This window comes from Eschrichtius robustus, chromosome 1, assembly GCF_028021215.1.
Source record: "Eschrichtius robustus isolate mEscRob2 chromosome 1, mEscRob2.pri, whole genome shotgun sequence".
Taxonomy (NCBI): Eukaryota; Metazoa; Chordata; class Mammalia; order Artiodactyla; family Eschrichtiidae; genus Eschrichtius; species Eschrichtius robustus.
The window spans coordinates 184,313,784-184,336,971 of record NC_090824.1 but is presented as its reverse complement, the minus strand read 5'-3'; the positions used below and the strand labels follow the sequence as shown (position 1 = coordinate 184,336,971).

The following is a 23,188-nucleotide window of genomic DNA, read 5'->3' as shown; positions in this document are numbered from 1 at the left end:
ATTTATTTTATAACTGCGAGTTTGTACCTTTTGACCACCTTCACCCATTCACCTACCTTCTACCCCCTGCTTTTGGCAACCACCAATCTGTTCTATGAGTTTTGATATTGGTTTTGTTTTTGTTTTAATTCCACATATAATTGAGATCATACAGTATTTGTCTTTCTTTCACCTACTTACTTCACTTAGTATAGGACCCTCAAAATGCATCCATGTTGTCCCAAATGGCAAGATTTCCTTCTTTTTTATGGCTGAATAATATTCCTTTGTATATATGTATACTACATTTTCTTTATCCATTCATCTGTCCATGGACACTTAGGTTGTTTCCATGTTTTGGCTATTATATTATTATTATAAATAATGCTGCAGTGAACGTAGGGGTTTAGATATCTTTTCAAGTTAGTGTTTTCATTTCCTTTAGAAAAATACCCAGAAGTGGAATTACTGGATTGTAAGGTAGTTCTATTTTTAGTTTTTTGAGGAACCTCCCATAGTGTTTTCCACAGTGACTGCACCAAATTACCTTCCCACCAACAGTGCGCAATGGCTCCCTTTTCTCCACATTCTCACCAACACGTATTTCTTATCTTTTTGATAATAGCCATTCTAACAGGTATGGGTGGGGTGGTATCTCATTGTGGTTTTGATTTGCATTTTCCTGACGATTAATAATGTTGAGAACCTTTTCATGTACCTGTAGGCCACCTGTAATGAAACATGTCCTTTCAAATCCTCTGTCCATTTCTTAATCAGATTTTTTTTCTGCTTTTGAGTTGTATGAGTTATTTCTTTATTTTGGGTATTAACCCTTTGTCAGATACACGATTTGCAAATATTTTCTCCCATTCTGTAGGTTGCCTTTCATTTTGTTGATGTTTTCCTTTGCCGTGCAGAAGCTTTTTAGTTTGATGCAGTCTCACTTGTTTATTTTTGCTTTTGTTGCCTTTGCTTTTGGTGTCAAATCCAAAAAGTCTTCACCAGGACTGATGATGTCAGGGACCTTACCGCCTATGTTTTCTTCTAGGAGTGTTATGGTTTCTGGTCTTACATTCAAGTCTTTAGTTGATTTTGCATTGATTTGTGTGTGTAAGATAGTGGTCCAGTTTCATTCTTTTGCATGTAGCTGTCCAGTTTTCCCAACATCATTTATTGAATAGACTGTCCTTTCCTCACTGTGTATTCTTGGCTGATTGGTCATAAATTAATTGACCATATATGTGTAGGTTTATTTCTGGAATCCCTGTTCTCTTCCATTGATTTATATGTCCATTTTTATGGCAATACCATACTGTTTTGATTACAATAGCTTTGTAATACACAACTGACCCTTGAACAACACAGATTTGAACTGCATGAGTCTACTTATACACAGTTTTTTCAGTAAATACATGCTACAGTACTATATAATCTGTGGTTGGTTGAATCTGTGGATGCAGAGCCATGGATATAGAGGGCCAACTGTAAAATTCTGTGTGGATTTTCTACTGTGTAGGTGGGAAGGGAGGTCAGTGCCCCTAACCCCCATGTTGTTCAAGGGTCAGCTGTAGTTTGAAATCAGGAAGTATGATGCCTCCACCTTTGTACTTTTTTCTCAAGATTGCTTTGACTATAAAGGATCTTTTGTGATTCCATACAAATTTTAGGAATTTTTTGTTCTATTTCTGTGAAAAATGCCATTGGAAATTTAATAAGGATTGCATTTAATCCATAGCTTGCTTTGGGTGGTGTGGACATTTTAAAAATATTAATTCTTCCAGTTCACGAGCGTGGAATATCTTTCCATTATTTTTGTCTTCTTTAATTTCTGTCATCAATATTTTATAGTTTCAGTGTATGAATACTTCATCTCCTTTGTCAAATTTATTTTTTTCTTTTTGATGTCATTGTAAGTGGGATTATTTTCTTAACTTTGCTTTCTCATAGTTTGTTGTTAGTGTATAGAAATGCAATTGATTTTTTATTTTTTTATATTGATTTTGTATGTTGCACCTTTACTGAATTCATTTGTTAGTTCAAACAGCTTTTTGGTGGAGTCTTCAGGATTTTCTACATACAACCTTTATTGGGTTGAGGTAAATTCCTTTTATCCCTAATTTATGGGAGTTTTTATCATGAAAAAGTATTGAATATTTTCAGATTTTTTTTCCGCTCCTGTTGAGATGATCATGTAGTATTTATCCCTTGCTCTGTAATGTGGTGTATGTGTCACATTGATTGATGTTGGACCATCCTTACCTGAGTAGAGTAAATACCATTTGGTCATGGTGTATGATCTTTTTAATGTGCTATTGAATTGTTTGCTAGTAGTTTGTTGAGAATTTTTGCATCTGAGTTCATCAGGGATATTGGCTTGTCATTTTCTTGTGGAGTCTTTGTTTGGCTTTGGTATCTAGGTAATGCTGGCCTCATAAAATGAATTTGGAAGTTTCTATCGGTGAATGTTTGTGTCCCCCCCATAATTCATGTGTTAAAGTCCTAATGTCCAATGTAATTGTATTAGGAGTGGGGAGGTGCTTAGGTCATGAGGATGGAGCCCTCATGAATGGGATTAACCCATTCATGAATGGGCTAAAATTTTAGAAAAATTTTCTGTTTTCTGTTTCATTTATTCCTGCTCTAACCTTTATTATTTCCTTCCTTCTGATCACTTTGAGTTTAGTTTATTTTTCTCTTTCTGGTTCCTTGAGGTGTAAAGTTAGGTTTTTTATTTGAGGTCTTTTTTCTAGCTGCCCACAGACAATCCAGCTATGTTGATTCCTTCAGTGTTCTAATTAAGGTGAGATAGAAGTGGGCCTCTCAGGCAGCACCCTGAAAGGCTTTGAGAGCCTTATACTCACTTCCCTCTCTCTTTCTTCCATGGGAAAAATTGTGGGTGAGGGAATCTCTCCCTGTGTTGAGCTGTGCTGACTTGGTGGAGGGGTGACATAGGTAAAGCAAAACTGTTCTTCTTACCCTTTTAAATGCAGCTATCTAGGATGTTATGTTCCACCAGCATGCTGGAACTTCTTGAGTGGACTCTGAAGCTCTCATAAATGTATTTCATCCATGAATTGTTAAATCAGTGTTTCCGTGGGCTACGGGACTGCAATCTCTTAGCCTGCCATTTTGCTGATGTCACTTCCTAAATTATTTTAAATTAAAGTGATCAGAAGATATTTTTCTTTGGTTCATGAATCAGTATTTAAGCATATATTTTATAGCAGTTTTACACTTAGACTTAAAGTGTGAATACCCCAAGATAACTAGAGAATAAAAGCCAAACTATTCATAACTTTTGGTTGGTATTTCTAGTCATAAGACTATTTCATGGCCATGGGTCATATACTGAATATTCACCAAGGCCTTATAACAGGCCAATAGTAGTCGCTTAAAGGGTTTGTACCTTTCATCTGACTCCAGGTGACTATGGTACCAAAAGCCTAATGGGCGCCTCTGGCCTCTGGCAGTGTCCTTCTGCCATAGGCTCTAATCAGCAAACTGAGAGGTTGCTGAGATCTGTAACCCAAACACAAATGTGTATCAGAGGGGCCAAGGGGATGGACAGAGTCAGAAACCTGTTGGAGGGCCTCTAGGACATCCTGTTGCCATGTCCTACTCAAAGGTAGAGACCAAAAATGGTATCCTAATAGACAAATGCCATCAAGATGACCACATGGTGAATGTCAAAGTACTAGTAGCTGAAAAGTTCCACCAACCCTTGCGCCTCCTTTGTGTTTGTGGGGGCTTAGAGGAACTAAAGCTTGGCAGTTGTCTCCTATGGAATGAGACATACTGCCTCTTCTCAGTTTACTCCCAGAGATTTCACTTGGGTACCAGGTCCTGGTACTTTTTCTGTATTAATGGCCCAGACTTAACTGTCACATGTAAGTCCACATGCTTTCTGTGTTTGTTGGGTAATTCCCTTGCCTAGGCCTAGTGGAGGTTATTGTTAATATAGGGGGAGGCTAGGGCTCCATGTGGGAGTGGGACTTTTTCCAGGTCATGGCCTTATGGAAGGACATTAAAGGTGCGTTGCAACCCATTACACGTATGGCAGACCGATCCTGATCATCCCTGTGGACAGGGATGCTGCAAGAGACATTTGTAATGTCATTTGCTTTGTACTTGCCTCAGCTTGGGCCACAGCCTCTATGGCTGTCATAATTTCAGGTAACACTAGTGCTCAAGCTGCGTGACTGCATTGAGCCTCTAATAATCAATTGAATCTCCATACACCTGAGGCCTAATCCACAGGCCAGATGGGGCTACTGAATGGAGAAATAGTCTTATGGAGAATTTTTGCTTCATTAAGCTCAGTAATGAGGAAGCTGTCTCTTTTCATCCTCTAGGGAGTTGCTTTGGTAGTCAAAGGGACTAGGTACTGGTAGACTGTTAGGTTCAGACTACCTAACAGACTACCAGAGCCACTGAAATGGCCTCAGTTGTAGTATTTATGATCATGGCTTGGAGATAAGGATGGGGTGTTAAGGATGCACACTTAGACTATATAAATATACATATATATATATATATATATTGTTTTCCCTCATCTTGGTACAAAAGGACCAAGGAATGAAATTCTTCCTCACCTCCCCATTGAACTGTGACCTTGGCAAATGTCCTCATGTTCCCAGTGAGGACATAGGGACCTTGGCCTAACTCATAGTCTTGTTTATTTTTAAAGTTAAGAGGTTTGGATAAAAGTAGAGAGATGCACTCTGATTTCATGTCAAGATTCACTGGGAGGGTTGGAAGGAATATTATTTATATTAGTCATAGGAGTTGTCAGTATGTGGACTCTGTTGTGCCCCCAGTGGCCATTATCTAGTCACAGGTATCTGATAGAGAGTCTGTCAGTCTCCTCCTTGAGACCCATTGTTGGATAACAAGACCCACAGATGTCTTTGGGAAAGACCTTAACCCAGTGATCCAGGAGTAAGTACCCAATTACCATTTTTACATCACTCTGACTACTAGTGAAAAGTTAGTGTCTTGCCAGTAGCTGCTTTTTCTTTGCTTGGAAATTTTTCATTTCACACATGGATTGTGCCATGAACCAAGTGACATCACCTTAAAAGGCGGTTTAATTGAAACAGGTGACCAGTGAGAGTGGCAAGAATGAACTTAAATCTGAGTCTGGTAAACAGTCTCATCATATACTTTTCTTACTTCTCATTGTCAAATCAAGGAACTATCAGGTGGCTTGCAGAGCCCCTTATAGGTGGCCGTTAAGAGTAGACCAAAAAAGTTTTCCAGTGTCAGAGAACTCACCACGATTGGACCAAACCAGTCCAAGAGCAAATAATAGCTAGTAAAGGAAGGAGAAGGTCTCAGGTGTACATGACATTTCTCCCACCTACCTCCTTCTTCATCCTCCTTGGGCAAAGTGGCCATGGAAGATGTTCTGAAAGAGGGGGTTCTGCAGTAACACACCAGAAAAGTGCTTCTGTCCTTAAATAATTTTAACAAGATTACTTTCTTTGTGGTGGAATCAAACTATCCAAATCTCTTTGGTTTCTTTGGGTCACTGGGCAAAGCAATCCTGAGGGCTCTACCTACTTTCTCATTAAATGTGATAAACATTTGTTGCATCAAGGATGTCATCACTGCCCGGGACATGTTTAGATTTAACAGTAGTCCTTGTGTCCTATTCTGCATGCAACTTTAGGTGACCAACTACATTGTTTTCTGGTTTATCTTTCCTGTATGTCCTTTTCTAAAGGTAAGTATCTTATATTTTCTTTTCATTTCCCATTCTTTTCTTTCCTAAAAGATAGCATACTTGATACCTTCTCTTTTCATTTTTTCTACAATTAACCTGTCTCCTAGCAGTCCCTCCAAGTTGGGTTATAAGTATCTTTTTATAGCTTTATGTGTAACTCTTTGTACCACATCATACACCATAATTTGTATTACCCTAATTTATAGTATGTACCTTGTTTTTCAACCAATCTCACATGCTAGTACATTTAGGTGCTTTTCAGTATTTTGCAATTAAAAATATGGTGTAATGAATAACCTTTACATATACATTTTCATTATTTGGTCTATGAGTATATATTAACCTAAGCTATAATAATCTAAAACAAGTAGGGACTAATACTTGATGCCAACAAATATTTAGGAAACAGTGAGTCTTACACACATTAAAATTTTCCTCACAATTTTTATGTCAGGTCTAGCATTATGGTAATTTACTTATATTTTATGTTTATAAAAATGAAAGAAAATACTGCTAAACATGTGTATAAATTTGATATATAGGGATTTCACAATAGACCTGTTTTTCAGTTTAATGCAGTAAATGTATCTCTTTATGTAGCTCATGATCATGTGTCAGATGAAAATCTTATGTTTAAGCATCAAGACTCAAAGTCAGAAACAGAAATGCATGCAGAGAAACAAAAATCTTCTAGAGATGAAAGTCTCATTAGTAAGTATAATAATTATAGATGACTTTAAATTATTTTAAATTGTACTCATTAGAAGATCCTTTTTCTTTGGTTCGCGAATATGTATTTGGGCATATTTTTTTGAACTAGTTAAAAGAATCCTTGTATTTATTTTTTACACAGCACAAATGCAGGTGACACAGTAAATCCATAATTCCTCACAAAACTTATTAACTTATCAACTGAGAATCTATGTTCTTAAAATCTGCGTCATTCATAGCTATACACTCTATGGAATCCATTCCATAGTAGCAGAGGAGAACCTTAACTCAAAGCACCAAGTTTCCAGGCATTACTGCAAATGTCTTGTTTTCATTCTCTGATACATGCAGTCAAACTGCCTATGAAGCAAATACCAATTCACCTTAAGCGCCAATGGATAAGGGAAAACAATTGGGAAACCAACATTATTCTTACATCTAAAACTGATTCTACCTGTTTACCTTGTTATATTTCTTTCCATGAACATTTTAACTTTTAATGTAGCTATAATTAATATGAATATAAATTGAAACTTAATCTCTTTCAGATTCATCTAACAATTTAGGATGTTCATATCTGTTTCATAAGTCCTGAAGAAAATAAAACGTGACCTCTAATCTAGAATATTCTTGCAGTCTTTATTAAAAGTTAAATTTAGAATTTTATAGCAAAGTAATATGGTCTATTTGTCCAAATTATGGATTTAAAAATTCCTTAATTTATTTAGATTAAGAAACAAAGCTGATTCCTAGTATATTTTATAGAAGTGTGTTTTCATTTTTTGAACAAGCAGGGTTCAGTGGACGTTTTTAGGATCTTGCTTGCATCAGCCCTGTGTATACCCAGAGATTACTGGATCCACTAAATGGACAATGAAAATTGGTCGAGGCTGTTGATGAAAGCTTCAACAGGAATCTGATACACAGACACAGATTTTATTGTTATAGTCAGTGGAACTGAAGTCTTCCTTAAAACTGTGCTTCTGATAGGCTGAAGATAGAGTAATGGACTGTTAGTTCTTTAAGCCAAAAATGCATGGATCTGTTCTACAAAGACTTCATTCTCTGCCTGTGGTCAGTAACTTGAGGGTCTTCTGTAGATTCTGCACTGCAGTGCTGACATCTTCATACTGCAAAGCTCTGCTAGAGTTATTTGCAGTATTTCTGAGGTCTAGCAAAGTCCTCTGATGTTAGTTGGGTATCTCCCTGGGAAACTGTACTGAAAAGTGCAGGATCAATGGCCAGAATAGTCTGTGGAGTAGGCTGGATAGTGTTACTTGTTACACCTGTGCTGTGAGGAACTTCTTCTGGGGTATTAGCAGGAATGCGGGCACCGGGAGGAATTTGTATTCCAGTAAAGCTGCTTGATGTCATGTTGCTTGGGTCATAAGTTGAAGATGACGGCTGAGGGGCTGAGTGGGTAGAGAGGTTGCTCCAGCATTTTCATTTTCTTCAACATCATTATCTTCTTCAATTCCACCAGGCCCTGCTTGAGGAGTCTCTCCATTCTTTAAAAAATTATGAATATATGTTGCCTTCCACCTTGCATACTTTCTGTGTTTCACGTTTTCATCAGTGAGTTCTCCAAACGCTATTTTGACATCTATTAAAAGACTTTCAGTGTAGAAGGACTTGATCTTGTTTTTGTGAAATCGCCCAGCATGATCTTCATTATCTACATAGAAAAACATTTTCAAAGCATAATTCTCCGAATGGGCAGAGCCAACTATTTCTTGAGTAACAGCTTCATTATCACCCAGCTGTTTCATAAGAGCTTCTTACTGATCCATTAGCTTTGGTGAAAATGCACGACATTCAGGAGTTTTACTATCAACCTTCATTCCTGTTTGCATTGCATACAAACAGTAATAAGCCACCACAGGGGGGCCCCGCTTGTCATGCTTCTGAGCCATCCTCAAAGAGCCATACGCTCTTAAACTGTGGGGGCAGTGGGGGAAGCGGAGCAAGCGTGGACATCTCCACTCCAGGAACCCTATTTGGGCATGTTCTTATAGAAATTTTACACTGACGTAAAGTATGAATGCCCTAAGATAATTAGAGAACAAAAGCAAAACTATTGATAACTTTTGGTCGGAATTTGTTGTCTTGAGACTGTTTCACAGTCGTGGGTCATGTGTTCAGTATCCCCTGAAGCCCAATATTGGACTAACAATTGTCTCTTAAAGGGTGTGTACCTTTCAGCGAGCTGTTCCTAGAGATGATGAATTTAAAACCCCAACAGATGCCTCTGACCCGTGGCAGTGTCCTGCCTTAAGCTCCAGTTGGTGAATAGATAGTTGCTGAGATCTGTAACTCAAATGGCAAAATGGATCAGAGGGGCCAAAAGGAAGGGTAGCCTAGGTGGCTTGTTGGAGGGCTTGCAGGTCATCCTCCTTGCTGTGGCTCCACTGAAAGGAAATGACCTTTCTTGTAACCCTTTAGATGGATGGCATTAAGAATGCAAGTAGATGAAGAGCTCCATCAGTCCCTGGGCCTCCTTTTTAATTGCTGGAGCAGAAAGGATGAAAGCCAGTCTTCTCCCATGGAATGAGACAATGAGATTCCATACCCAGATCAAGCCCAGGAATTTCACTTGCGTACTTGTACGTTTTCTGTAAAAGTGACCCAGCAAGTTGCCACCTGTGTGTCAGCAGGGTGTCCAGCCCTTGTTGGGCTGTTGTCCAGCTCCCTTCTCTGGACTCAATAGGATGACATTATCAGTAGAGTAGAGTGCTAGTCCCTCCTCTGGAAAATCTGGAGATTTTCCAGGCTTTGATACATTGATGACAGATAGGAAGTTCAGGTAGACTTGTGGAAGGATATGAATGGTGAATTGTACCCATTCCACATAAAGATGAACTGACTGGAATCATTCCCATTCAGAGGGATACTGAAAAGGGCATTTGTGATATCAATTGCTGAATAACAAGTTCCCACACTCTGGACAAGTTACTACGACAGTCACACTGTCAGATACCACTGATGCCAAGGCTGTCCTATTGATTGAACAGCCAAAATCAATTGAGTATCTGTGAACTCAAGATCAGGTACACAAGTCAAGTGAGTTATTGAATAGGGATATAGTCTCAAGGAGCCTTTTGCTGCATTAAGCTCAGTAAAGAGGGCAGTTTTTCCTTTTTCTTTCCCAGGCAGATTTTTGGGAGACAGAGGTACTAGGTGCTGGTAATCGGGTAGGTTCACAATCTTCTTATGCTCCTCTAACATGGCCTTAAGTGCAGTAATTGCCACCAGGGCTTGGAAGAATGAGAGTAGAGTTACACATAGACAATACGATGGTACTCTCCTGGAGAGCCCCATGGTGTCCACTAGTACTTCTGGAGACACATTAGCCTGACTGATGATGTGCCCTGTGGGACCCTTTGACTCTTGCAAATGATCCAGCAGTATGCCCTGAAAGAGTCTCACTAGCACCTCTCAAAGTGCTCCTTACAGAAAGGAATTTTACTTTATTGACTACTTTGTTCTCTATGCTGATCTGTCAGAGAAAGGTGCCTGTTTTGACTTGGTCAATTAAGATAGCAAGCCAAACTGAAAGTAACAGTTAAGCTTTTATGTACTTCCTATAATAGTATAAGCAAGAGTCTAAACAGGAAAGGGCCCCAGCTCCACCAGTGTTTCATTTTCCCCATACAACCAAACCAGGCAAGGGTCAGATGTATCAGTGCGGATGGGAGTAGGGGTTGGCGGAAGATTATCTCATATCTGAAGGAGCCCCAAACGAAAGGCTCTTGCCCTTTTATGACCTCAGGAACCTTGTGAATATTGATGTAGGATGGCTAGGAGTGTAAAAGTCCTGAATACTGTGTAGTAACTGAGGAAAGTATCTTTAGGTTCCCCCAGTAAAGTGGTCTACACAGAGGCACCTGAAAAGTACAGTGTATCAGCTGACCCCTCCCCCTTTCACAAGGAGGCCTCTGATGGAGGCACCTGTATAGGAATCCAGAATGCATAAGAACATGGTATGGATGGGCCTTAGTCCTCCACTGCAACTACCTCCAGTGTCTAAAGTTCACTGGGTGTGCATCAAATTTGGTGTGGGGTGAGAAGTATTCCCCCATGAGAACTTTCAGGTAGAGACCTTGTAATTGTCTATGGTTGGACCTGCGAAATTAAGCAGGATTTTGGCCTGGAGTTGAACTCCTATATATACATATGTATACCTATATATGCACATATACATACAGATATTCATACGCACACCTACACTGAGTGTCCTTTGTGTTTGTTGTGGTAGAGACAGAAATAAGCTTGGCTCTTTGGAGTGCTTGAAAAAAGCTTGGCTTCCTTTGTATCTTGGGGGGGGATGGAGAAGGAAAACTTAGTTTCCTTGGAGCTTGGAGTGACAGTGTACCCCTTTCCACTTTGCCCCCAGGGATTTCAGTTGGGTATTAGATCTTTGTACCTTGTTTACATTAATGACCCAGCTGTGCTGTCACATGTGGGTCATGATAGAATCCAGTCCTTGTTGGGTAGTACTCTTATCTGGTTCCAGTGGAGGATGTCATCAGTATAGTGGAAGTTTTAGTACTCGATCTTGGAGCAGGGGTTTTTCTAGGTCATGGGCTTGTGGAAGGACATTAAAGGTATGTTGTAACCCATTCCACATAAGGCAAACTGATCCTGGCCATATGTGTGAACAAGAATGTTAAAAAGGGCACTTGTGATATCAATTGCTGCATACTTACTTGACTCACCTTGAGCAGTAAACTTCTGTGAAGGTCACAGGACCGTGTGATGCCAGTGTCTGGAGCTGTACTATGGCATTGAGCCAACGATAATCAATTGAGTCTCTAGGCACCCAAGGCCTTACACACAGACCGAAAGGGCTTATGAATGGAGAAATAACCTCATGGAGAACTTTTGTTTCATTAAGTTCAGCAGTAAGGGCAATGAGCTGTTTTTGGATGGTAAAGGTGCTAGGCACTGGTTTTCCGCATGCCCCCCTAAAATGGCCCTAAAATGCAGTAGTTCCCATCAGGGCTTAGGGGTGAGATGCACATAGAAAATACATCTATACCAATAATACATTCAGTAATGGAAGCCATAACAATGGAGATTTTTAGTGGCGTGTAGGGACATGCCTATAGTTGGATTTGGATAAAGATCCCATTTGGTGAGCTCAGACCAAAAACCAGTGAGCATTATCTGTTTTCTCCTCATCATAGTGTCCGTGGTTATAGAGATCTTAGTCATATGTGCATCAGTGTCCAAAAGGCCCAGATATGCAATGCTCACCTATCTCTCCATTGAACCTTAGCACATATCCTCATATCACAACTGGGGAGATAAGAATCTTAGTCTAGCCTTAATTCTTGTTTCTATAGAAAACTGAGAGGTTGGGTAAAAGTAATGGCAGGGGCGTTGTGTCTCGGGTTCATCTCAAGATTCACTGGGAAATGCAGAGAGAAGAGCACTTGTGTTAGTCATAGATGTCATCATCATTTGGACTCTAGAGTGTCTGTGTGTTGGGTCACCTATGGACCACTACCTGGCCATGAATTCCTTGGTGGAGAGTCCATCAGTGTTCTCTGTGAGTTCCCGTTGTTGAGTAACTAGACCCAGAGATTTCCTTGGGAAACCACTTAAACAGGTCATCCATAAGTGGGTTCCTGATTACCATTTTTAGGTCACTTTCTTCACTGGCCAAATGATATCTATCTGTTGCTGGTTCTTCCTTTCCCTGAAATTTATCAGTGAAGATCTGGATTGTCTTGTAAACCAATTGACATCACCTTATAAGGAGGTTTAATTGAACTAGGAAAACAGCAAAAGTGGCACAAATGACACTGGAAATCTGAGTCTGGTTACCAGTCTCATCGTCTACTGTTTTTGCTGCTTGTTGTTGAACCAAAGGACCATCAGAGTGGCTTGTCAGGCACCTTCCAGATGGTTATACGGGTGGTTAAAACACCTTTTTTCAGTGTCAGGAAACTCATCGTAAGTGGGCCAAACCTGAGAAAGGAGCTGGGGAAGGAGAGGGAATCAAGTGTTCACATCATTGCCCTCCCCCCTTCCTTGGGCAGAGTGGTTGCTGTCAAAGCACTCTGAAAGAGGGAGTCTGTTGTGACACATCTCTTCACCAAGTTTCACAAATTACCTCCTTTTTTTTTTACTGGGGTATAGTTGTTTTACAATGTTGTGTTAGTTTCTACTGTACAGCGAAGTGAAGTAGAGTTCCCTGTGCTATACAGCAGGTTCTCATTAGTTATCTATTTTATACATATTAGTGTATATATGTCAATCCCAATCTCCCAATTCAGCCCACCCCCCCTTTCCTCACTTGGTGTCCACACGTTTGTTCTCTACATCTGTGACTCTATTTCTGCCTTGCAAACAGGTTCATCTGTGCCGTTTTTCTAGATTCCACATATATGCCTTAATATACGATATTTGTTTTTCTCTTTTTGACTTACTTCACTCTGTATGACAGTCTCTAGGTCCATCCTCGTCTCTACAAATGACCCAATTTCGTCCCCTTTTATGGCTGAGTAATATTCCATTGTATATATGTACCACATCTTCTTTATCCATTCTTCTGCCTGTCGATAGACATTTCTCCAAAGAGGACATACAGATGGCCAAGAGGCACATGAAAAGATGCTCAACATCACTAATTATTAGAGAAATGCAAATCAAAACTACAATGAGGTATCACCTTACACCAGTTAGAATGGGCATCATCAGAAAATCTACAAACAATAAATGCTGGAGAGGGTGTGGAGAAAAGGAAACCCTCTTGCACTGTTGGTGGAAATGTAAATTGATACAGCCACTATGAAGAACAGTATGGAGGTTCCTTAAAAAACTAAAAATAGAACTACCATATGACCCAGAAACCCCACTACTGGGCATATACCCAGAGAAAAACGGTAATTCAAAAAGACACATGCATGCCATTGTCATTGCAACACTATTTACAATAGTCAGGTCATGGAAGCAACAGATTACCTCCTTAATGATAGAGGAGAAGTACCCCAGTCTAACTGGTCTCCTCAGGTCACTGGGAAAGCAATCTTGAGAGCTTTACATTCTTTTTCATTAAAAATGAGTCTCAGAAAATCACTGCCTTACAGGCTGTCTTATCAATGCCAGGGACAGACTTAGCACTAACAGTAGTCATCGAGTATAATTCAGTGAGCATGGTCTGCAGTGTCTTTGGTTACAAACTATTTTGTTTTCTGGTTTATCTTTCTTATGTTTCATTTTGTAAAGGTAACTATCTGTCTCTCTATCTTTTTGTTGTTTTCTTTTTGTTCTTTCCTGAAAGATAATATACTAGATATTCTATCAGTTTTTTATTTCATTTAACATTATATACTAGACATTCCTCCATGTTAGTTTATGGGATCTTTTTCATTCCTTTTACAGTTGTATGTACATTTGTTTGGACCATACTGTACAGCATAGTTGATATTACCATAGTGTATAGTATATACCTTGGTTTATGGAACCAGTCTCCTACGTTTCCACATTAAGTGGTTTTGAGTATTTTACAATTGCAGATATGCTGTAATGAATAATCTTGTGCATATACCTTTTTGTGGTTTGGTTTATGACTATGTTTTACCCTAAAGTGTTAAGAAAACTGGAGACCAAACTGGAACATATTTGAAACCTATGAATATTAATGAAATGATGAGACAGTTTCAGTACACATCCATTAAAACTCTTCTCACCATTTTCATATCAATCCAGCATTATAGTAATTTACATATAACTTTTGAAAATGTGAGAAAATGCTGACGTACATTTGTCAATAACTTGAAAGTATAGGATCAAACAGTGTATCTGTTTTTCCTTTTATTGGACTAAATGCCTCTCTTTATGTAGCTCATCATAAAGTACCAGATGAAAATCCTGTGCTTGAGCATGGAGACTCAATGTCAGAAACTCAACTGGAAGTAAAGAGACAAAGACCTTCTAAAGGAGAAAGACTCAATAGTAAGTATAATAATTATAGATAACTTTATTTTAAATTAAACTTAGCAGAAGATTATTTTTCTTTGGTTCATGAACATGTATTTGATAGAAATCTTATACCTTGACTTAGAGTGTGAACACCCTAAGGTAACTAGAGAACAAAGGCAAAATTATTCATACCCTTTGGTTGGTATTTCTGATCCCTTGGTCGTAGGTCAGCCACTCAGTATCTACCAAGACCCTATAACAGGTCAGTAAATGTCTCTTAAAGGGTGTTTACCTTTCAGCTGACTCCTAGAGATATGGGTTTGAAAGCCCAAAGGGGTGCCTCTGACCTATGTCAGGGGTCTTCTGCCACAACCTCCAACTGGTAAACAGAAATGTTGCTGAGTTCTGTAACTCAAAGAGCAAATGGCAGGGGGTGGGTGGGGAAGGGCAGCCTGGTGGCCTGTCTGAGGATCTCCATGTCATCCTCTTGGTCGTGACCCCACTGAAAGGAAGCGGCCTTTCTAGTTACCCCATAGATAGGTGCCATCATGGACCATACATGGGGAATGTATGTGACAGTGTAAGTTGCTTAATTGTCCCACCAATTGCTAGGCCTTCTTTTCATTTGTGGAAGTACAGAGGACCAACGCTTGGCACACTTCTCTGGAATGAGATATCATGAACCTTACAGATCATGCTCAGGAATTTTATTAGGGTGCCAGATAACTACCTTTTCTATAATAATGACCCCACTGAGTTGCCATATGTGGGTCTGTGAGGCATCCAGTCTTTGTTTAATAGTACCCATGTTGGGCCCTAAGACAATGTCATCAATAGAGTAGAAGTCTGTTGCACCCTCTGAGAGTGGGATGTTTCCATATCATCACTTTTGTGTTGATGACAGATATTTGGAGAATTTTGGTAGCCTTGTGGAAGTATGGTTGTGGTGTATGGCAGACCAACCCGCAAAAAGGTATACTAATCGTGATCATCCACAATAAAGGGAGGCTGAAAATGGCATTCGTTATATCAACCGCTGCATACCAAGTTCCCTCAACTTCAGACAATAGCCTGTATCACAGTCACAATGTCAGATACCATAGGTGTAAGGGCTACACTATGACACTGAGCTGTGTATATCGAATGAGTCTCTGCATCTAAAGCTGTGGGCACAAGTTGACTGAGTTATTGAATAGTTAAATAGTCTCATGGAGAACTTTCACTCCATGAAGCAGTCATTTTTCTTCCCCAGGTAGGTATTTGGGGAGAAAAAAGCACTAGGCACTGGTAATTGGATAGGTTCACAGTCTAACACATGCCAACTAAAATGGCCCTAACTGCAGCAATTCCTGTCAGGAGTTAATACAAAGCAGGGGTTCACATTGACAGTTCATCTATAGTAATGATAACGTATATTAGTGGGGCCATAACAATGGAAATTTATAGTGATCTAAAGGGAAACACCCATCGTTGGATCTGGGTAAGGATCCCATTGGTAATGGCCTCAGACCCAATGACCCGGGACCCTTACCCAGATCCCTCACCCTTACCCAGTGAACATTATGTGTTTCTCCATCATGCTGGTGTCAGGAGTTGAGATCACAGTCACATAGCCCCAGTATCCAAAAGACCCAAGAAATGCAGTTCTTTCCTACCTCCCCATTAAACTCTGACCTTAGCATAGGTCCTCATGTTCCTACTGAGGACAAAGGGACTTGGTCTAACTCATAGTCTTGTTCATTTTTGAAAGCAGAGAGTTCTTGATAAAGGTTGGTGGGCTCTCAGTCTCATGTCAAGATTCAATGGAAAGAGCTGAGCAATAGCACTTGTATTAGTCATAGGGGTCATCCCTGCATGGACCCCAGTTCAGCTTCCTTTCAGGCATCCCTTGGCCCACTACCAGGCCATGAGTTCCTTGGTAATGAGCCCATCAGCCTACCTCTTTGACACCTCGTTATTGGATATTCACCCATAGATCTCTTATAGAGATCTAGGTCTAGATTGTCCAGGAGTAGGTTATTGATTACTGTTTTCACATTGCTTTTACTGTTGGTCAGTCACTGCTACCTTGGCAGTAGGTGCTATTCCATGTCCAACAGTTTGGCAGTTAATATCCAGATTGTCTAGTGCCAAATGACCTGACCTTATGAGGAGGCTAACTTGAGCTTGATACCTATCTAGCAAGGGTGGCATGAATGAATCAAGAAATCTGAGTCTGGTTAAGAATCTCACTCTCCTCACTCTATCAGTGTAGACCCTGGGACCACCAGCGTAGCACAGAGGGACACTGTCACTTCTGCAGTGGTGATCCAAACATGTTTTTCAGTGGTAGAGAACTCATCACAGATTGGTCATCCTGTCAGAGCCAAAATGGTACCCAGATGAGGAAGGAGAGAGTCTCAGATGTTTGCTTTTTTTATTCCCCACTTTTCTTCCACCTCCTCAGCCAATATGACTGCTGTCAAGACTCTCTAAAGGAGGTGTTTTGTAGTGACAGGCCCAACAGTGTGTGTGAGACCTTCTCCTTCACCAAGTTTAACAAGATTAATCCCTTTAATATGGAGGCAAACTACCAGGTTTCTAAGATTTCTTTTGCTACTGGGTCATGCAGGGTCTCCCACCACTTGAGATCCCATCACTGGTGGACCATAAGCAGTAGCCACAAACTGCTTCCCTAGCTTTCTCAGAGCCCCGCTGGTGAACCTCTAATTTGGTTGACCCAGCAGGTGTCTCGGCCAATGAATCAAGGTCTAAAGAGAAGAAACTTTGCTCCCCCTCAGAACTGAAAAGCCTATAAAAATAAAATAGCACTCTCCTAGAGCACCCTGTGTGGTCTGCTAGCCCTGTCCAAAGCACACTGGCCTGGCTGCCCCAGCGGGCTCTCAGACTCTGGCTAATGATCCTATGGTACCCTCTCAGACCACATCACTCCAGAAATGTCCCACTGATTTACTAAGCACATCCCAAAGTGTGCCTTCCAAAAAGGCATTGAGCTTCACTTACCCTGCTTGCTGCTCCAATCTGTCTGAGAGAGAAATGCCAGTTTTTGAGTTGGTCAATTAAAATAACAAACCAAACTAAAAGTAACAAACCTTTGTTCACTTACCTCAATAGTTCAAGCAGGAAGGGCCCCAGCTATAGCAATATTCTATTTTCCTACTTGAAACGGCAGTGGGTGAGGGTTAGATGTATCAGTGCAAACTGGTATGAGATGCAGGAGAGGATCATCTCACAGCTGAAGGAGCACCAGACAAAAGGCTCTTGCTATTTTATGGGTCCTACGCCCTCAGGAGGTAGTGGTGGGAGGGATGGGAGTAGAAATATCCTGAATACTGAATCATAACTGAGAAAAGTTTCTTCAAGCCCCGCCCACCGCCCATAAGGTAGTCTAGGCAGTGGCAGTGCCCGAACAATACAGTGTCCCAGTCAAGTCCCACCCCCGCCTCCAGTTGGCGGTGACTGGGCGAAGAATGCAGTATGCTTGAGAGAGTGATGGGGGTGGGAGGGCTGTGTCCGTGACTGCAACCACCTCCAGTGCCTGCAGTGCACTGGCTATGCATCAAGTCTCTGTGGGTTGAGAAGCTTCTTTTCCCCATGGTAACTGCCAGGTAATGCCTTTATAATTGTCTGTGATTGTGCCTGAACGATCACACATGAGATCCAGCCTGGCGTCAGGTTTCTTAAGTATATTCACATTTTTATATATGTACTTGTACATACATATGTAGTTATACACATATATTAGCCTGTATACCTACACATGTGTATATAAACCTGCATAGACATATTTAGAATTCATGATAAATCTTGGAAACCTTCAATTCTACTTCATCCCCTCAGGGCTTGTTCTGCCTACTTCCATTTAATGTGTGTATGTCCTTTCTTCCACTTCGTGAATACTCTCTCTGAATAATATAACACATTTACTCATTTGTTCCATCTTGTTATGCCTCTAAAATTATTCTGGAATTTCTTCGCCTATAGGTATGGAAAAACAAGCCTCCTGAAAATATTTTGTCATGTGTTTACAGTCTCTCCACGCTTCTGCCCATGAATGAGGGTATATGTCAAATATTGTATTGATGAGTTACTTGCATTAGTACTTTTTTTCTTTCAGTAGGTTCATTTCTTTAAATTTGCTTTCAGTTTTAGTTCCTCTTTTGTTATTTAATTTTATTTTTGAAACATGTGGACCCTGCTTCCAAAAGTAAAAACTATGCAAAAAGGTATACTTAGAGGAGTACCATTTCTTCTTCAGTTCTCTCCCTTTTACGCTATGGGTAAACAACTACATTGTTTTCTATCTCACTTGTTTTTCATTTTGTAAAGGTAAGTATCTCTCTAATTCTCTCCCTCTCTCTCTCTCTCTCTCTGTCTCTTATTTCCCCTTCTTCCTTACCTAGAAGGTACCACACAACTTTTCACCTTTGGGGTTTTTTTTTCCACTTGATATTATCTCCTTGAAATCCCTCCAAGTCAGTTTATAGAGGTTCATTTGATTCCTTTTACATCTCTACATACAACAGTTTGTACCATGTTATTTACCATAATTTACAAAGTTTATAGTATATGTATTAGCTTGTTTATCTAGTTTCCTATGCATGAACATTTATATGCAATTACGAATAATGCTGTAATTAGCAAATTGTACACATGCGTTTTGTTGATTGGTCTATGAAGTCTACATGATCTGTAAAATATAAATAACCTAAGAGAAATAGAGACAAATATAAACTATGTATAATGCCTGGAAATGTTTATGAGATAATGAGAAAGAGTCAAAACACATCTATTTATTAAACTCCTCTCACAGTCTTATCAGATCTAGCATTATGGTAACTTCACTATAACTTCAGAAAAATGAGAATGTTGCTGTATGCTTATTATAAATTTTATATATAGAGATTTATAATAGTTGTATTTTTCTACTCAATGGACTAAGTATATCTCTTATGTAGCTCATGATAAAGCATCAGATGAAAATCTTATGCGTGAGCATCAAGAACCAATGTCAAAAACCCAAATGCAACTAAAGAAACAAAGAGAGAAAAGACAAAGTAAGTATACTAACTACAGATAACTTTAAGTTATTTAAAATTAATTACAGCTAAAGATCTTCTTCTTTGGTTCGTAAATCTGTATTTTAATATATATTTTGGAGAAATTTTATACTTTGACCTAAAGTATAAATACCCTAAGATAACTAGAGGATAAAAGCTAAAGTTATGAAACTTTTGGTCAATACTTCTGATTGTAATGTTTTTCATAGTCATGGTTCATGCACTCAGTATCCACTAAACCAATAATAGGCACATAATTGTCTTTCAAAAGGTGTGTACATTTCACCCTACTACAGGAAGTTAGGCATACAGAAGCCTAAATTAATCCACTATCTTGTGGAATTGCCTTCTTCCAAAGACTCTAAATGATGAACAGAGAAGTTGCTGAGAGCTGTATCTCAATGCATTATCAGAGGGGCCAAGGCGAAGTGTGACCTGGGAGGCCTGTTGGATGGCCTCCAGACCATCCTGTCGCTTGAGATCCATTCAAATGTAGATGCATTTTTGGGAACTTAATAGTTGGTTGCAGTCAGGATCCCACTGAGGGGAATGTAAGAGTGCCAGTAGCAGAATAGCTCCACAGAGTTTTGGGACTCTTGTATTTGTTGGGACTAAGAGGACAAATATTGGTGGTTATCTCCTCAAGATGATACGTATTGTGCTTTCCCACAAGGTCCTTGTCCATGTCCCTATTAATGACCCAGCTGCGTTGCTGAGTATGGGTCAACATAGCATCAGTCCCTGTAGGGTAGTACACATGCCTGGGCCCACCAGGAGGATGCCACCAATATACTGGGCAGCTAGTTGGGAGTGGGTCTTCTTCCTGATCATGACCTTGTGGGAAGGACATTAAAGGTGTATTGCAGTCCATTACACAAGAGGCAAGCTGATCCTGATCATCTGTGTGGACAGGGATGCTGAAAAGGGCATTTGCAATGTGAATTGCTTCATACCTATTTCCCTCAGCTTGGGCAAGAGCCTCTGTGGCAGTCACAGTGTCAGGTAGGGCCAGTGTCCTGATCTGTACCACAGCATTAAGCTGCCTGTAATCCAGTCTATAGGCATGTTAAGCCATATGCACAGGTTCACTCAATTATTGAATGGAGAGGTAATCTCACAGAGATGTTTGGCTTACTTAAACTCAGCAAAGAGGGCAGGCATTTGTTTTTCTTTGCTTAATAGTTGTTTTTAGAGACGAATCTCTAGGCACTGGTAGTCTGGTAGGTTTGCAGTCTTCCATATGCCCCACTAAAATGACCCTGAGTGCAGTAGCGCTCATCACGGCTTGGTGCTGATGTGAGTTGGAGTTCACATAGAAAATACACCTGTACCCGTTATGTATTCAGTAGTGGGGGCCATAAAATAGAGGTATATAGTGTCCAAAGGCACCCCCCACCATGGCCAGGTGTAAGTATATGTCAAAAAGCATTAACTGTTTTCCTCTCATCCTGGCGTCACAGTTGTGGAGGTAACAGTCATTGGTAAACTAGTAGCCAAATGGCCCAAGGTATGCAATCTCCCCCCACTGCCCCTATGAACTCTGAGTTGGCATATATTCTTAGGTGCCAAAGGGGACATAGGGACTTGGCCTAATCCCTAATTTTGTGTAATTTTATAAGCCAAGCATTCTGGGTAAAAATAGAGTTCTCCACTTCATCTTGAGACCACTGGGAGGAGCAGAAGGGATCGCACATGTGTTAGTAATAAGTGTCATCACCATTTTGGTTCTCGTGGGGCTGTGTGTTGGCCCCCATGGCTCAGTACCTATCCACAGGATGCTTGCTAGAGAGTCCATCCATCCCATCCTTGAGCCTCCATTGCTGGGTAACTAGACAGTGTTTCCAGTGGCAGGGAGCTCACCATGGGTGGGTGGAACTTTTCAGAAACCAAATGTCAGCCAGAAGAGGAAAGAGAGTGTCTTAGGTGTTTGTGTCTTTTCTTCCCCACCCCCTTCCTTGTCCTCCTTGGACAAAGTGCTCCGTGTCAGGGAACTCAGAACCAGGGGTTCTGTTGGGACACCACCAAGAAAGTGCCACTGTCCCTCACGAAGTTAACAAGAATAGCTCCTCCATGGTGGAGTCTCTGTAGTCTCCTCAGGTTGCTGGTCAAGTGAAACTGAGAAATCTGGATCCTTTTTCATTAGACGTGAGTCTCAAAACCTTGCTGTATCATGGGCTATCCATCAGTGCCAGAGACAGGCTAAGAGTTAATAGTAGTCACTGGGTACAACTCAGCCAGCACTTTCTGCAGTGACTTCTGTGACCCTCCAGGTTGTCTTTTGGTTTATATTTTCTCTATTTCATCTTTTAAAGATAAGTTATCTTTTGTCTTTTTTTTTTTAATTCCCTTTTCTTCTTTCTTTCTTAAAAGTTAGCCTGTTAAATATTGTTTCAGGTTTTTTTTCTTCATTAAGCCTTATATCCTAGAAATGCTCCCAAGTCAGTTTGTCAGGATGTTTTTCATTTCCTCTTATACCTATTTGTACAGCTGTGTGTGCTACATTATATCCCATAGTTTATATTTTCATAGTTTACATACACTGCTTTAGCTTACCAATTCGTATGCTTGTACGCTTAAGCGGTTTTGAGTATTTTGCAATTACAGGTATGCTGCAATGAATAATCTTGAACATATCTATTTTCCTTGTTTGGTCTATCAGTGTTTATTAACTGAAAACATCAGGAAAACTCAGAAAATGAGAGACTAATATAAAATATATTTAAAATTAGGAATATTAATGATATGAAAAAATATTTTCCACACACACTCATTACGGCTCATAGTTTTCACATCTGATCTCGCATTATGGTGATTTACTTATAACTTCATATAAATGGGAGAAAATACCAGTGTTCTCTGCTTTAAATTTGAAATCTAGGGATCTCTTTTTTATTTAATAGACTAAATCCGTCTCTTTATGTAGCTCAGGATGAAGTACCAGATGGAAATCATATGCTTGAGCATCAAGATTCAGTGTCAGAATCAGAGATTCGAGTGAAGAAACAAAGCCCTCACAAAGGGGAAAGACATATTAGTAAGTACAAAAACTACAGAAGACTTCAAGTGATTTTAAGTTAAGCTCATTACAAGATGTTTTTATTTTGGTTCACGGATACGTATTTTTTGAGCATATGTTTTATAGAAATTTTACACTTTGACTAAAGTGCGAATACCATGAGATAACAGCAGAAATCTTGAACCCTTTGGTTGGAATTTTTGTTCTTAAGATTATTTTATGACCAGAAGATGAATGCCCCAAGGCCCAATAGCAGGTGAATAATTGTCTCTCCAAAGTAGTGTGCCTTTCAGCAGACTCCAGGTAATTATGGGTACAGAAGTCCAATGGATTCCTCTACGTGTCACAGCAGCCTTTTGCCATAGGCTCCAATGGCAAACAGATGTTTCTGAGATCTGTAAATCAAGCATCAGATGGGGGTCACGAGGCCTGTTGGAGGGTCCTTAGGGCACCCTCTCGGTTGTGTCCTCACTAAAAGGAAGCAGCCTTTCTGGTAACCCCATAGATGGGTGTCATCAAGGGCTCCACATGGGCAAATGAGAGTGCAAGTGGTCAAAGAGTGTCACTAATTGCTGGACTGCTTTTTATTTATCGGAGTTGATTAGCCCAAGCATGGCAGTCTTCTCCTCTGGAATGAGATGTCATGCCCCTTAGAGGCCATGTCCAGGAATTTCACTAAGTTACCAGGTAACTAACTGTACCTTGTGTGTACTGATGGCCCAGCCAAGAGCTGCTGGTGGGTTCACAGTGCATCTACTCCTTGTTGGG

The 23,188-nt window shown here is 40.1% G+C and overlaps 1 protein-coding gene and 1 pseudogene across 20 annotated transcripts in view; one reads left to right on the top strand and one right to left on the bottom strand.

Moving 5' to 3' along the window:
- CCDC7 (coiled-coil domain containing 7) overlaps positions 1 to 23,188 on the top strand; it is a 319,203-nt gene that overhangs the window by 170,115 nt on the left and 125,900 nt on the right. For all 20 annotated transcript variants that reach the window (XM_068560909.1, XM_068560921.1, XM_068561029.1 and 17 more), the window contains 3 exons: positions 14,267 to 14,377; positions 19,303 to 19,401; positions 22,328 to 22,438. In XM_068560909.1, the coding sequence (XP_068417010.1) occupies positions 14,267 to 14,377; positions 19,303 to 19,401; positions 22,328 to 22,438 (321 nt within the window). The remainder of the gene's footprint in view (positions 1 to 14,266; positions 14,378 to 19,302; positions 19,402 to 22,327; positions 22,439 to 23,188) is intronic.
- Positions 7,474 to 8,392, bottom strand: LOC137761628 (vacuolar protein sorting-associated protein VTA1 homolog pseudogene; annotated as a pseudogene).